At 36.6% G+C, this 16,934-nt stretch overlaps 2 protein-coding genes across 7 annotated transcripts in view; both read left to right on the forward strand.

Moving 5' to 3' along the window:
* The window catches only part of LOC105227145 (poly [ADP-ribose] polymerase), a 120,810-nt gene that overhangs the window by 25,937 nt on the left and 77,939 nt on the right, over positions 1–16,934 (forward strand). The window lies entirely within an intron of this gene.
* LOC125776648 (uncharacterized) lies at positions 8,940–13,772 on the forward strand. 4 transcript variants are annotated; one of them, XR_007421901.1, is made up of 4 exons: positions 8,940–10,400; positions 10,471–11,657; positions 11,735–11,979; positions 12,053–13,772. XR_007421901.1 is itself a non-coding variant. In XM_049450114.1 (2 exons), the coding sequence occupies exons 1-2, from the start codon at positions 10,168–10,170 to the stop codon at positions 11,453–11,455; spliced, it is 1,218 nt and encodes a 405-aa protein (XP_049306071.1). In that variant the 5' UTR covers positions 8,940–10,167; the 3' UTR covers positions 11,456–13,772. The 4 variants fall into 4 exon arrangements, 1 of the variants encoding a protein (XP_049306071.1); XR_007421900.1 differs by having other exon boundaries at positions 11,735–13,772; XR_007421902.1 differs by having other exon boundaries at positions 11,781–13,772.

The following is a 16,934-nucleotide window of genomic DNA, read 5'->3' on the forward strand; positions in this document are numbered from 1 at the left end:
GATAATACACGGTAAAATCTTTAAAATGTATTTAAATACTAGCGTCACCACAAAACTGCAAAAAGATATCCAGAGATGCCACATATAAAATGCAAATGTATACTCAATTTTGTGACCCAGTTTTATCAATACATTTAGTTTTTTGTTTAAATATTTGGTTAATTTTAAAGAAAAAAGTTATTTTATGTAGAATTATTAAAATTTCTATTTCTAAATGTGCATAAAAAAATTATTATACGAGTATATCCACTAAATTTTCCATAGTTTATGTATTTCTTTTACAAACCCCTGTGTACTCGTATACCCATTTATGTGAGTAACTGTATATACGCATAACGTTTGGTAATACTGCTGCTTTTTGTGTTGTTTACAGTAACTTAAAATACTCATCTCGCCCAAAAACTGGAAATAAATCGCGAACATTTTCGCTTAATTATGTTTTAGAACTTTCGATGTGGATTAACTCAGCAACAGAGCATCGATGAATTTAATTCAGTTTTTGGCGATAAAACTTCATCGAAGATCAGTGTTTATCGATGGTATGGTGAATTCAATGGAGGTCGTAGATCACTCCAAAAGGGATTTCATAAAGGTCGTCCAAAATTAGTTGTTTGCTGTGCGCAAACTAATATTGTCAGATCGTCATAACCAACCTATGGTGAGATACAACTATAGACATTAGTGAGTCCAGCATACATTCAATATTGCATGGACATTTGACCGTAGAAATAATATTTGCTGACACTGAAGCCCCCACAATTTGTCGAACGCTCGAAAAAGGCTCGTTTTGATTGGTCGAGAGAAATGCGTACGCTTCCGAAAGTAAAAGGCAGTCAACTGTATGGGTGTTTCAAGAAGAGTGGAATCCAACAAAAGTGGTTCACGCAAAAAGCACTTCCAAGCAAAGGGACTCCGTTTTTTTTGGAACAACTTGATCTATTGCAGCCATGCACTAGAATAACGCAGAGCAGTAAATTATATGTGCTACAAGTTAACTCATTAGCCTGCCCACTACATCGTTCTCAAAAAAACTCAACCTCCAACCATATTTCAACGCAGCAACAACAATTCACCATTTGCCCACACAACGACAACTACCGCCCAATTGGATAAAGTAACGCCACAACAACAACAATAGGTATAACAAATTTTGTCCTACGTAAACAAGACACTGGCAGGGCGCCCGATAAAACTGTTGACGGGAAAACTGTTTATGTTAGGTTTAATAAACATTTTTCCCGTGGTACTCCGAGATAAATGAAAGGGGTTTAGTTAACGTGCTTGGAAAGACTTCTCCTTTTTACCTTTTTTCCGAACTTAAGACCTTTGATGGGATTATTGGGTTTGACTTTTTGAGGGATGTAGACGCAAAAATAATTTAAAAAACAGGAATCTTTCACTATAAGAGTGGTGAGGAGAAATTGTCTTATTATCACTGTATCACTGTAGTGGCAGTTGCGAATTATCTAAATGAACCAGGGAATACAGAAAAGATTTATATATATTGGAAAAACATTCAAAAATTTTCGCAAATCCAAACCGACCATCAGCCTGTGACCTTCGCTATCTCGGATAAGAATCCAAACACAGAAAAATCGCTAATTTTCACCTTAATTCCATTGTAAACCCGTTAGCGATAATCTTGTTGCTGATGCATTGTTTCGGCAGCATATTAGTGCAATAGAGCAGGACTCTCATCTGTTACCATACGTAGCGAAGAATCTCTAACGAAGTTATTCCAAAAGTGGAAAATCCTGTTAATTCATTTCCGTTTCGAAATCAGATAATTGTTGAAGAAGAAAATATCACTACTAAGAAGACAAGAATTATTTTCAAGTCAAGGATAAGGCATTAAATTACATATAAAAATTTTCTGGATCTACTAGAATTGATTGATGAATGCGTTAATCTTGAGATTGTGAGGGGATTCCCGTCAAAATTCCGTTACACATTGAAATAATTAATGATATTATTGACAAAGACGATAAAAACGAAATACTGGTAATGGAACACAGTAATGCACATCGCTCTATCAGAGAGAATATTAAACAAGTATTTAACGAATACTATTTTCCGAATACACGGAAGAAATAAAGGAAATTACCCCTAACTGAAAAATTTGTAAAGAAGCTAAGTACGAGCGGCATCCAACTAAACCAGAGTTAGGAAAGACTCCGATCCCGTCCTGGGGAAATGTTACACTTAGACATTTATTCCACTGATAAACACAGCTTTTTAACTTTCAAAAATTCGCCACAATTATTCCTATCGCATCGAGGGCAATTGTCGACTTAAAATAATTTTGTTAGAAATCCTTTGAAAATACGGGAAATGTTGATTTTGATAACGAAAAGTCACTGAACTCACACACTGCTTAACCCTTTGAGCCCCAAAGTTGCTTATATGCAACTTCTATGTTTGACATCGTTTACAAAGTCAAATACACAAAAACCTTTTTAAAATACACATCTTATTGATCAATTTGAATTCGAGGAATACTAAAATAACTTTTGATCAATTATGTTATGCCTCATTATTCGAAGTGAAGTTGAGCGTGTCGGTCGAGCGAAAGTGTTGAAGCATATAATAAAAAAATATTTAAAATACTTAAAAGATAAATTTGTAAAAAATATTTACATAGTAAAAGAAAAAAATATAAATATTCTATTGCACCGCTAGATTTTTTTTGTTTGTGCAAGTTGCTATAAGCAACTTTGGTCGTTTAGGCCAAACAAATATTAAAATGAGTAAAGCACGAACATGTTGATATATCCTTATTGAAATGGAGAAAGAGATGAAACGACTTTCAAGACTATATTTGGAAATAGTTAGAAGAAAACATTAACATAGTAAATAAGCCAATTCAATATTTCAACACTTTTTTGGTGATGCTTTCATCGAATTGATTGTGGAACAGGCCAATATTTATTCCCTCCAAGAGTCCGGCAGTGAATTCAATTCCTCAAATGATGAAATTCGTCAATTTCTTGCAGGTTTGTTGTACTTGGGCGTAGTCCAGCTGCCGGTTTTTAAAAGGGCATAGTCCCAAGAATTCAAATTAACAGCACTTACAGATTCGATGCCGAGAAATAAATTTGATTGCCAACCTGACCGAACATTTGGACATTTTAAGCGTACCTTATATGCCCAATATTAATTTAAGGAACCTTGTACACACATTAGTCTGCACACTGAGCATGTCTTAAAACTACTCTACGCCAGCTGGTAATAGCGGGAATAGTCCGCATCAGCATTTTCCCACCTACAAAAATAGGTTTATATTTCAACGCAGAAACAGCAATACAAAATTCACTCACACATCAACAACAACCAAGAAATTGGATAAACTTACGCTACAAAAACAACAACAACACCAGGTGCAGTTTTCAGCAGCGGCAGTAATTCCAAAATTGTGCCAAAGTAGGAAATAATAAGCAGGCATATATTATGCTGCCAAATATCACCCTTACGCCTTTTTGTCTTTTGGAATTTCGCGGCTATGTATAAAGTGATACAGAGCTCGTATCTGGCAATACTATACATCTTTGAAAGGTCTTGACATAACCTACAAAACGACGCTATGCATGATTAGTTTGGATATTGCGTTCAACAGTTATAGACGAGTAAACATGGAGAAACGTTCCGTGAGAGTAATGGTGTTTTGGGGGATGGTACTCTATAACTTCGAACTGCGGAGGTATGGTTTCGACGATTCAGAGCGGGTGAAAATGACACCATGGATAAGCCAGCCGGCGGAAGACCTGTGACGACAGAATATCGATCAAATCATGGAAAACATCGAGTTAGACCGGCATTTGGCATCTCGTGGGAGTTATTCACCAAACTATTTTTAACCACCTGCAGAAGGCTGGATACACAAAAAAGCTTGATGTTTGGGGCCGCATGATTTGACGCAAAAAAAGACTTCTGAAACGAATCAACGCCTGCGATATGCTGCTGAAACGGAAGGAACTCGACCCACTTTTGAAGCAGATGGTGACTGGTGACGAAAATTGGTTCACATACGACAATATGAAGCGAAAACTGTTGTGGTCGAATGCCGGTGAATCGTCCCAAACAGTGGCCAAGCCAGGATTGACGGCCAGGAAGGTTTTGCTGTGTGTTTGGTAGGATCGGAAGGGAATCGTCTACTATGGGCTGCGAACAATTGGATCGCTTGAAGCAGGCGATCGACTGATTACCACCTATTCCTGTCCATGGTGAACGCCAGAATTGACCAACAGGAAGTGTGTGGTGTCCCACCAGGACAACGCCCGACCACACACTTCGTTGATGACTCCTCAGAAGTTACGGGAGCTCGGTTGGGAGGTTTTAGCGGATCCACCATATAGCGCGGACATAGCGCCAAGTGATTACCACCTGTTCCACTAACACTTTTCATAAAGCATTGAATAAAGAGCAAAAAGGAGGGAGGGAGATATTTGACAACCTAATATTAAGGATTGTGGGTATGCTTAATTAATTATTAAATTGTCTATTCTGACCGTCCTGTTCGCAATGTTTCATTACCCATTGCGAATCGCTTAACCTTAATAATATCGATCTATTTCTGGAGCGGATGCTCACTGGGAATAAAAAGTACGTCACGTGCCAATACAAACAGTGACCAAGCCAGACTTGGCGGCCAGAAAAGCTTTGCTATGTGATTTGCAGATAATCATGTACTAGGAACAGGAACTGCTCCCTTACAGCCATCCTCATAGTGATAATGTCAACTATTGGACGGTGTTAAGGAATTATTTGCCCATGACGGCCAGCTTCGGCAAGTAGGATAAAAATTTACACTTGCCAGAGGTGCCAAGAGCTTGGTTTGAAAATTTCTTTTGTACCCACCTTATAATACGGAACTGTCATCACGTTATTATTACCTGTTTATTATTTTTTGTTGTTGGAGAATTATTTAGATGTATAAATTCGCCCTGAGGAGCTTGTAAAAATTTAAATGAAAATCTCTTTCGAATATTAATGCGTATTAAGTTAATTATTCACGTTTGTACAGTTTCAATTGAATATATTTTTTACATTCCTTCTCTAACATTTAATTACGTTATTATTACTTTTTTAATGAAATTTATTAAATAAATAAAAATTATATTACATACTGTGCGAACAATGTTAATTTGTGGTGGATTTACAGTGTAGATAAATTTCAACTATGATAGGCTTTCTATCACAAAGAAAATTTACAGCTTTGATAGATTTATTCACAGTATGGCCATGACTCAGAAAAAGACACGAGTGAGAGCAATATATCGTCACATAAAATGAAAAATAACGTAACAACATTTTCGGAAATTTACAGGGGAAAGAGTGCAACATGATATAAAACGAAACATGAGTGAAGCAAAATTTGAATATTGGTGGGTTATATATGATAACAGAACCTTAAAACGTCGGACATACATATGTACTTACTTGTATTTATTTTGAAGTAGAGTTGTTTTGCATTTTAGGTGACGATACGTAGGTTCGGTTTTAATATTTATATTCTTACAACATGTTGCTGCAGAGTATAATAGCTTTGTTCAAAATTGAACATGTTCGTTGCTACAGGACAGACAACAACATTATATTTTTTATATATTTCACAAATGTTAAATAAGATAAGAAAAAATCTTACTATTGTAATAAATTATACGGTCCACATATATTAGATAAGACAGGCAATACAAAACGTGCATAAATAAACATGTATTTATATGCAACACATACATCTATGAGGCACGTATGCATTTATATGCAATACGCATGCACTCAAGAAATATAATAAACATATTTACTTAGGTTTGAGCAATTGATTACAAATGCACTTGTGCACTTGAAAACAACCGAAACCATGCAACATAAAAACTCCAAGTAAGACTTCTAAAATAGTATATAAGGTTTACAAATTTAAAAATAAAATTAGAATGAAATATTTCTCAGCTTGAATAAGGTCTTTGTTTTCCCCCCACCAGTGGTAAGGATCTACAGAATCTTATTTAAGTTTTTTTTTGATTATACCAAACAAACAGTTTGATTCTACAAGTCAAACAGCTTTCTTCGCCTAATGTTTGTTTGTATCACCCAAGCTAATCGATTAAGTATAAAAAGTAACACATTTCGTATGTTTTTTTTTTTTTTGCAAAAATGTACATTGATAAATGGTTTTCTTCGTTCGACTCTGCTCCGAAATCTGAGTTTTTATACTATTGTAACCAGTTGCTACAGAGTATTATGGTTTTGTTCACGTAACGGTTGTACGTATCACATAAAACTAAGCGAGATAGATGTAAGGTTATGTATGTACATATAATTGATCAAGATGACGAAACGAGTGGAAATCTGCACGACTGTGTGTTCGTCCGCCTATGCAAGCTGTCATTTGAGTAAAAGTCTAAATTTCTTGACAAAACTTGGTACACATGTTTCTTGGTACCGTAGGAAGGTTGGCGTTGCAGATGGGAGTAATCGGACCATTGCCTCTCTCACAAAAGTCAAATAACAAATAACTTATAAATTGCCATAACTAATCCCCGCAATACAAAACATATTTTGTAAAACGAACGGCATTAGCAAAGGCCATCTGTGCTGTTAAAAATTTTGATGAAGTTTGCATGGTCCCGCCACCTAATAAGATTTGTATATTTCCCAAACCACTTAAGCGATTATAAATATTTTCGACAACTGTGACAACAGAGACCAACGAAAGTGACATCGGATGATAACCCCGACCTTAATTTTGAAAATGAACCTCTGCCACGCCTACATCCCATAAAACCAATTTTAAATTCCTTTTGATTTCCTCCACTTTTTAGAAAAGAAATATACGAAAATATCTCTAAATTACATTATTGAAATCAGGTTTGTGGATAATAATATACCCTAGTGTCAATAAGTTTGTTTCATAACTGCAAACTATAACTAGCTAGCAAAGTTTCTGCTGGAAAAGCTTTTTTTAACCCAAAAACCGGCAGAAGAAAGCACAAAAACTGAAAGAGCTGCTAGTTTTTGCTAATGAAATTTCTATTAGCAGAAAATAGCTGCCGCTATATGAAGAACAGCTGTTAAAACACATTGTTAAAAAAACGGGAATTGACGAATTTTCTCTGTTCATTTTAATTTTTTTGAAATTTGAAAAACAAAAATTATTGACTAATTTGCAAGTTCTAATATGGAATGATTGCTTTCCGTTATTTTTCTCCCTCATAGTTAGCAGCTACTAGCAGTTAAGATACAAAGCTAATAATGGGTTAAATCGGGTTGATATTGCCCTTAGCCCACTTATACCTATTAGCCTTTTCGCACCGGAGTTACAGTACCCCGCCAACCCATTAGAAACAGAAAACTATTCATATAGTTTTACGTTCAGAGTCAAATAAACCAACAATTATTACCAGATGTGAATGCAATTTTTTGTATAATATCACTGGATCACAAATTTGAATTTGTTTTTTGTTCCAATTTGTATGTGAAATGGCTCGCTGATTTCGAAAATCGAGTTAATTTTTTTTTTATGGATACGTTTTTGAGATATTTGCAATTTACCGTTATTCGACCAAAAAAAAAAGGTGTCTTCATTTAATCATGTACAGTGTTGGAAAAAAAAAGGGACACATCAATGGTTATCAAGTTTTTAACTTTACGTTAACTTTAGACGAAATAATATATATTTTGAAAAAGGTAATGAAAAAATAAGGAAATTCAATAATTATTGAGTGGTTTTTATTTGATAACTTTGATTTAAAAAATGGAAATTAATATATTTTGAAATTCAGCCTGGAAAAAATAATAGAGACAAACTTTAAAAAAATAATAATAATAATTAAATTAAAATATGATATCTTTCGTTGGTCTCATTTAATATTTAGTTGAAGCTCCTTTGTTTTTAATGACTTCCTGACATCTTCGCGGTATGGAGTTGACCAATTGAGCACAAGTTTTGACCGGTATTGAGTACCAAGCTTCCTGTATTTTTTCCCACAGCTCTTGCTTATTCTTCCATTTTTGTCCACCGATCGACTTTTTTAGCACTCCCCATAGATGCTCTATGGGGTTCAGGTCCGGAGACTGTGAGGGCCAGTCCAAAAGAGCAACTTGATTCCTTTCAAGCCAATATTTTATAATTCTGGATGCATGTTTTGGGTCGTTGTCGTGCATAAACTCCCATCTAAGTGGCATGTAATTCTCTGCATGAGGCAACATTACACTATTGAGTATATTTAGGTAGTCTGGAGCGCACATCTTCTCCCGTATCCAAAAGATTGGTCCTTCTCCACTCGCCGAAAAGCAGCCCCATACTATTATAGAACCTCCGCCATGTTTAATGGTCTTTCGGGTATGTAAAGAGTTAAATTCAGCGTTCGGTGGGCGTCGAACGAACATTCTACCATCGGATCCGAATAAATTTACTTTGGTCTCGTCCGACCAAAGGATATTTTTCCAGTTTTCCCGCAACAAGTGCCTCTGCGCGAACTGCAATCGTTGATTCACGTTCTTTTTGCTCAAATACGGGACTTTTCTGGCACTTCTCCCGTTCAACCCTGCTTCTCGTAGTCTGTTACGAATAGTCCGGCTAGTAACCGGAGCATTTAATCGTTCCTTGATTTCGTTGGATGACAAAAACGGGTCTTTTTTGACTCTCTAACAACCAAATGGTCAAATTGCATTGATGTTTTGCGCTTTCTTCCTCTTTTTGCTTTCTTCCCGCACGGCTTAAGAGCGTTGAACACCATATTTCTGGAGCATTCCATTATTGCAGCTATTTCGCGAATGGTTTTTCCAATTTTTCGTAGTTCTTTTATGGTTTTACGTTCGGTTTCCGAGCAATGTTTAGCGCGACCCATTACAGATAATTTTAGAAATTTTTTTTAGTACTATCTTGTAAAAACTTATAACACAGCAAATCCCTATGAATTAATAATGATCTTTCAAAAATTTCCGCAATGCATACAGCGCAAACGACCAAACTTATTCTGTCCCTATTATTTTTTCCATTCAAAAACATGTGCATCAGCTTTAAAACGCAATTATTCAAAGTTGTGCTGCCTACTATGCTTTAAGTGCGTATGAAGTAAAGTACCGTTAAGTAACTGAAGTTAACAGTGGCTTCCAACAAAATAGCACAGAATTATAAAAAATTATGGAATAGTATAAAGAAATATGGGAATGTCCCTATTATTTTTTCCAACACTGTATATCTCACTGACCAGTTGAGCAATCTTACTGCAAATTATAGAAAATAAAAGTGAATGAAATTTCCTAAAAATATTGTCTACTTCATTTTTCCATAGGCCTTATAATTTCTGAGAAATTGATTAATAACTTCGTGTTTTTAAATTTTTTTATGAAAAAATTAAAAAAAAATAAACTTTGGCAAGGAAAAAATTTTAAAACAAAAGATATTTTTAAATTCTTGTTTTATTTTATATGAAGTCCTGTTTCTTTATAAAAACATAAGCTACCAACGAACAAAATCCATGGATAAATAGGAAAGAAAATCAATCAGATCAAAGAAATATATCCAAGTCGCGCAAAGTCAATGTATTCGTATATGCGTATGTAGTGTGTAAAGTAGGGGTGGGATTGTTTTCGAATATCATTAGAATAAACTAATAACGCTATTCATTTAAACAAAATCAAATAATACTTCTAGAACAGTAATACTCAAATACTATTGTAGTAGGTAGTTTGCACCGTAAGCTAGAGGTGTTAGGTTCGAAACCCCTGTAGTCATGTGTGTGTGTAGGTATACAGGCAGATTTTCGAAGGGTAATTAGTTGCGGAAAATTCCTAATGCAAATAAATTTAATTCAAACATGCATACCTACATGCACACACACATATGTATCTTGGTAAATCCATTATTTTTTTCAAGGCCAACATAGCAGGTAGTATCTTCTTTTCCCGGCTCGTTAATATGAAGGAACTTTTTTTTTAGGTAGGTTTTGCCTTTCAAGGCCAACATAACAGGTAGTATTTTCTTTTCCCGGCTCGTTAATATGAAGGAACTTTTGTTTAGGTAGGTTTTGCCTTTTTTTTTATTTTTTCGCGATCAAGCTATATATAAGGATAAATGCCCCTTGAAAATTCATAATATCTGTAAGGCTCGCCGGTTCCAGTTTATAATTACAATATAAGAAACCGTGAGCTATTTTTAAAAATAAAATGAGTAAACGTACGCGAGAATTTGAGTGTACCAACGATCCGGATGTGTTCTGTTACATATGCGGTGAATATACTCTTGTGCGGCATCGGAGGCAGTTTACAGATTCGATCCAATCTATATATTCAAAATATTTTGGTATTGAGCCTAAAAATATTGATAAACCATGGACTCCGAATGTTTTGTGTTCCTTGTGTCGAATAATATTGGTTCAATGGGAATCAGGATCAACAAAGTACGTATTAAAATTATGAAACTATGCTTCTTTTTATTTAATAGTAATTTTTAATTTTTTTCTTTTTCAGGCGATACATGAAATTTGATGTACCAATGATTTGGCGAGAACCTACATGCCACTCAGAAGATTGTTATATTTGTATGACAAAAGTACTTGGCTTTGGAAAATCAAGAAAAGTGATTTATGCTAACGTACCTACCGTTTCATTGTCAGTTCCACATTCAGCTGAAGTTGCGTATCCAGTTTCGTTGTCAACAGCAGTATCTGAAAGCTCATCTGAATATGAGAAATCAAGTTGTAATGAATTTTTAATGGAAAACGAGAGAAACGTTCTATCACAAGCGCAACTAAACGATTGGATTAGAGATTTAGAATTATCCAAGGAAAAAGCTGAGCTACATGCCTCTCGTATGCAACAATTTCAATTCGTGTCACCCCATGTTAAGGTGACATATTATAGAAATCGTCACGAACCATTTGCCAAACACTATACGAAGGAAGACAATGTATGCTATTGCAAAGACATTCCAGGGTTATTCAAAGAGTTTGGTCAACCATATGATTCCAAGGAGTGGCGATTGTTCATAGACAGCAATAAACTGAGCTTGAAGGACGTATTACTGCATAATGGCAACAAAAAACCCTCGATCCCTATCGCGCATGCAGTAAACACGAAGGAAACATACGAGGTAATGGAGAAATTGTTAAAATTCATCAAATATGAAGAGCATGATTGGAAAATATGTGCCGATCTTAAAGTCGTTGGAATGTTATGCGGTCTACAAAGTGGCTACACAAAACACTGCTGCTTTCTCTGCAAATGGGATAGCCGAGCTCGTAAAGACCACTATTGCATTAAGGATTGGCCGGAAAGAGTTGAATTTACAATTGGTGTGGATAATATCAAATACATCCCACTTGTAAAGAAGGAAAAAATCATTCTTCCGCCATTGCACATCAAGCTCGGCCTCATTAAAAATTTTGTTAAGGCGTTGGACAAAGAAGGCACAGCATTCCATTATTTGCAAAATTTTTTCCCAAATGTTTCCTAGGCCAAGATAAAGGAAGGTATATTTGTTGGACCCCAAATAAAAAAGTTGATAAATAATGACCAATTCAAAGGACTATTGTCACCAGTTGAGGCAGCAGCGTGGGATTCCTTCGAAATGATCGTTTCTTCTTTTCTCGGTAAACACAAAAGTCCAAACTACGAGAAGATAGTGAGCGACTTAATCAAAAATTATGCAGAAATGGGTGATTATTCAAAACTTATTTAATTGAATTATATAAAATTTTATAATTTACTTATTTACATTTTCTTTTTTCTCCAGGCGTAAATATGTCTCTAAAAATTCATTTTCTGCATTCCCATTTAAGTTTTTTTCCGGCAAATCTCGGAGACGAAAGTGACGAGCATGGCGAAAGGTTTCACCAGCAAATGAAATTAATTGAGAATCGATACCAAGGTTTCTGGGACGTCGGTATGATGGGTGACTACTGTTGGTTTCTCATAAGAGAAACCGATCCTAAACTAAATAAACGACAAAACAAAACACATAATCATTTCGACTATAATGTAAGAACATCAACTTAAGACAAAAATAACACATTGTTTTAATATATATTCTTCTTCTTCTTAATTGGCGTAGACACCGCTTACGCGATTATAGCCGAGTTAACAACCGCGCGCCAGTCGTTTCTTCTTTTCGCTACGTGGCGCCAATTGGATATTCCAAGCGAAGCCAGGTCCTTCTCCACTTGGTCCTTCCAACGGAGTGGAGGTCTTCCTCTTCCTCTGCTTCCCCCGGCGGGTACTGCGTCGAATACTTTCAGAGCTGGAGTGTTTTCATCCATCCGGACAACATGACCTAGCCAGCGTAGCCGCTGTCTTTTAATTCGCTGAACTATGTCAATGTCGTCGTATATCTCGTACAGCTCATCGTTCCATCGAATGCGATATTCGCCGTGGCCAACGCGCAAAGGACCATAAATCTTTCGCAGAATTTTTCTCTCGAAAACTCGCAACGTCGACTCATCCGCTGTTGACATCGTCCAAGCCTCTGCACCATATAGCAGGACGGGGATTATGAGAGACTTATAGAGTTTGGTTTTTGTCTGTCGAGAGAGGACTTTGCTTCTCAATTGCCTACTCAGTCCGAAGTAGCACCTGTTGGCAAGAGTTATCCTGCGTTGGATTTCTAGGCTGACATTGTTGGTGGTGTTTACGCTGGTTCCAAGATAGACGAAATTATCTACAACTTCAAAGTTATGACTGTCAACAGTGACGTGAGTGCCAAGTCGCGAGTGCGACGACTGTTTGTTTGATGACAGGAGATATTTCGTCTTGCCCTCGTTCACTGCCAGACCCATTCGTTTTGCTTCCTTGTCCAGTCTGGAGAAAGCAGAACTAACGGCGCGGGTGTTGAGGCCGATGATATCAATATCATCGGCATACGCCAGCAGCTGTACACTCTTATAGAAGATTGTACCCGCTCGATTAAGTTCTGCAGCTCGAACTATTTTCTCCAGCAGCAGATTGAAAAAGTCGCACGATAGGGAGTCGCCTTGTCTGAAACCTCGTTTGGTATCGAACGGCTCGGAGAGGTTCATCCCGATCCTGACGGAGCTTCTGGTGCCGCTCAACGTCAGTTTACACAGCCGTATCAGTTTTGCGGGGATACCAAATTCAGACATCGCGGCATAAAGGCAGCCCCTTTTCGTGCTGTCGAAAGCAGCTTTGAAATCGACGAAGAGGTGGTGTGTGTCGATTCTCCTTTCACGGGTCTTTTCCAAGATTTGGCGCATGGTGAATATCTGGTCAGTTGTTGATTTGCCAGGTCTAAAGCCACACTGATAAGGTCCAATCAGTTCGTTGACGGTGGGCTTTAATCTTTCACACAATACGCTCGATAGAACCTTATATGCGATGTTGAGGAGGCTAATCCCACGGTAGTTGGCGCAGATTGTGGGGTCTCCTTTTTTATGGATTGGGCATAGCACACTTAAATTCCAGTCGTTGGGCATGCTTTCGTCCGACCATATTTTACAAAGAAGCTGATGCATGCTCCTTATCAGTTCTTCGCCGCCGTGTTTGAATAGCTCGGCCGGCAATCCATCGGCCCCTGCCGCTTTGTTGTTCTTCAGGCGGGAGATTGCTATTCGAACTTCTTCATGGTCGGGTAATGGAACGTCTGCTCCATCGTCATCGATTGGGGAATCGGGTTCGCCTTCTCCCGGTGTTGTGCTTTCACTGCCATTCAGCAGGCTAGAGAAGTGTTCCCTCCATAATTTAAGTATGCTCTGGGCATCGGTAACTAGATCACCTTTGGGGGTTCTACAAGAGTATGCTCCGGTCTTGAAACCTTCTGTAAGCCGCCGCATCTTTTCGTAGAATTTTCGAGCATTACCCCTGTCGGCCAGCTTATCGAGCTATTCGTACTCACGCATTTCGGCCTCTTTCTTCTTCTGTCTGCAAATGCGTCTCGCTTCCCTCTTCAACTCTCGGTATCTATCCCATCCCGCACGTGTTGTGGTCGATCGTAACGTTGCGAGGTAGGCAGCCTGTTTTCTCTCCGCTGCGACACGGCACTCCTCGTCGTACCAGCTGTTCTTTTGCACTTTCCGAAAACCAATGGTTTCGGTTGCAGCTGTACGTAAGGAGTTTGAAATGCCGTCCCACAGTTCCCTTATACCGAATTGTTGATGAGTGCTCTCTCTCTTTAATATATATTACTAATATATAAATAAATGAGTTTATAAAAACTAAAAACGACATGAAAATTGACTTTTTACTTAACAGAAACAGCGCCTTTACACACTACATACGCATATACGAATACATTGACTTTGCGCGACTTGAATATATTTCTTTGATCATGTACAACTTTCCTATTTATCCATGGATTTTGTTCGTTGGTAGCTTAGTTTTTTATAAAGAAACAGGACTTCATATAAAATAAAAAAAGAATTTAAAAATATCGTTTGTTTTACAATTTTTTCCTTGCCAAAGTTTATTTTTTTTAATTTTTTCATAAAAAAATTTAAAAACACGAAGTTATTAATCAATTTCTCAGAAATTATAAGGCCTATGGAAAAATGAAGTAGACAATATTTTTAGGAAATTTCATTCACTTTTATTTTCTATAATTTGCAGTAAGATTGCTCAACTGGTCAGTGAGATATACATGATTAAATGAAGACACCTTGGGTTAGTTCGTAAACGCAGTAACTTGGTTGCACTGCATGTTTGCAGTGGCAACGCGTTCGTCAAAAAAACCTGCGGCAATACTGCCCTTCGTCAAAAGTTTTTTAATGCATGCAGTTTGCAGCACTTCGGCAAATTGTCGCAGCCATTGCAGTAATTTTTTTGAAACTGCGTAGAACCAAAGGCGAAATGGAAGAGCGAGTAAAATGATTTCTAATTCTACATATGTATGACTTTAATTATTAATATGATTATATAATAATAATAGGCCTTATTTACATTTAGATCCCACGAATTTTTTAAATCACTTTTTAGCAAAAGATTTCTTCTCTTTACTTGTGTAATCCTTTTTTTTATTGTAATTCAATAAAATATTCTCACTCGGAGTTTCCTGGTTATCAATAATTACGTTAATTAAAAATTCCATTTCTCTGGCGTTCGTAAATGCGAAAAAATTCTTCGCAGCACAATCGCAATGGCAAGGCAGTAGAATCGCAATGATTGGGCAGTAGCAACCACTGCCGGCAAGAATGCAGCAGGGTTGCACAAAATTACTGCGTTTACGAACTAACCCCTTTTTTTTGGTCGAATAACGGTAAATTGCAAATATCTCAAAAACGTATCCATAAAAAAAAAAATTAACTCGATTTTCGAAATCAGCGAGCCATTTCACATACAAATTGGATAGTGACGTTCATGGAACATTTTTGCTGTAAACCAGTGTATTTATTTGAAATATCATCTTTTCATAAAATGGGAAAAACTTAAACCTTTGTTTTTATTAACAGCCTTCACTATTTGAGGCATGCTATTCAAACAAATATTATCATTATTTTTAAATCTGGATCATTTAGGCACACATCCTTTATCGAGATTAACAACTTGGGGTTTATCCAAGTTGTGAAGGACATCAGTCGTTCGTGGGGGGTGTTGCAAGGCACATCAGCTTGCGTATAAGTGTACTGGGCTGCTGAAGGGTTCAGTGTTGCAAAATATGGTACAAAACCATCTTGGAAGTACATTGGTGTACTGCTCACTAGTCATTGTTCCCTCAACAAAATAAATTGGTCGAGGACTTTTCACTATTATGCAGCTCTAAATCATTACATTGGGGGGATATTTTACCGTTTTTTTTGAATGCAGTTCTTCACATAACGTTCACACGGTCTACGTCGCACATATTGAATGGTTTCAGTCACTGCTTCTAGCCGGCATTCGGCGCTAAAGTTAATCTTTGTTAAGGAGAAAATCATGTTAACTAGCAGAGTAACTTTGAATGGGGGCTTTCTTTTTATGTTTACCTTGTTTCAATCCACCTTTATGTAGTTCTGATAGAGTTTGACCCTTACTACTTGTTGATTTTTCATTCGCTTGGTCAATTTTGATTTCTTTACTGTACAGCCGCTTTTAGGTTTTTTTTTTTTGTGAAAAGATGCGTTTAACTGCTCTTTGCGATATTTTTACATGGACATCATTTAGCTTCCTTTAAATTTCTCTAGCTGGTTTGCTGCACGATTACAGAGTGAACCTTATTACCTGACGTCGAATGCGCTCAGACATTTTTCCATTTTGGGCAACATTTTGCCGCATATTGTGCGACCAACGGTGCAATATTTGAACACAATTTTCGCTACTCGAGTAACAGCTGCACTCGCTCCACTTTTTTTTTTTTTTCAGTAGGATGTACTTTTATCTTTTAAAAGTCCAGCAACAGCACTTTGGATTTTCTTTGAAATGTCCGATTTTTTACCTATTTCCTAAAAAGTATATTTTTCATTGTTTGTATTATAAAGCTTCAGAAAACTTCAAAAAATACTAACCGATCAAATAAAACTCTGGAATCTATGAAATACTAGTTAAACACTTATGAAAAAATTCGATTTCTTCCATTACGCCATACAATTTACTTCTGATGAGCCAGAAATCACAAAAACTAATTACAAGTGAATTAAGCATTTCAATATGATTTCGAATTTAAGTTCCGCTAATTGTAACGGTATATTTATTTTATATTTTACACTGAGTAATATGTAGTACACAGCCATTAATACTTAGGCAGTGGAAAAAATTGAAATTATTCGCCTAGTATGCTTCCCCAATACTTTATTCGTAAATTTTTCTATTTATTTACCATGTTTCTAATGGGTTGGCGGGGTACTGTAATTGATTCATCGGTCTTTGCTTGAGTATAGTGCTGTTTAACGCCGATTTTCCACATATGAATGTTCTTTATTAAGTTTTAATCGAATTCAAATCGAGACATGGGTTTATGAGTTTAACATGCAAACAAGTCAATCATCGAAAAGGAGAGAAAAAAATTAGTCGAA

This window comes from Bactrocera dorsalis, chromosome 2, assembly GCF_023373825.1.
Source record: "Bactrocera dorsalis isolate Fly_Bdor chromosome 2, ASM2337382v1, whole genome shotgun sequence".
Lineage (NCBI taxonomy): Eukaryota > Metazoa > Arthropoda > Insecta > Diptera > Tephritidae > Bactrocera > Bactrocera dorsalis.

What these genes read in the sequence shown, in the direction of transcription:
- LOC125776648 (XM_049450114.1), top strand. Translation starts at nt 10,168, where the DNA reads ATGAGTAAACGTACGCGAGAATTTGAGTGTACCAACGATCCGGATGTG. An exon ending in TGGGAATCAGGATCAACAAA is followed by an intron (nt 10,401 to 10,470) that starts GTACGTATTAAA and finishes TTTCTTTTTCAG; the next exon opens with GCGATACATGAAATTTGATG.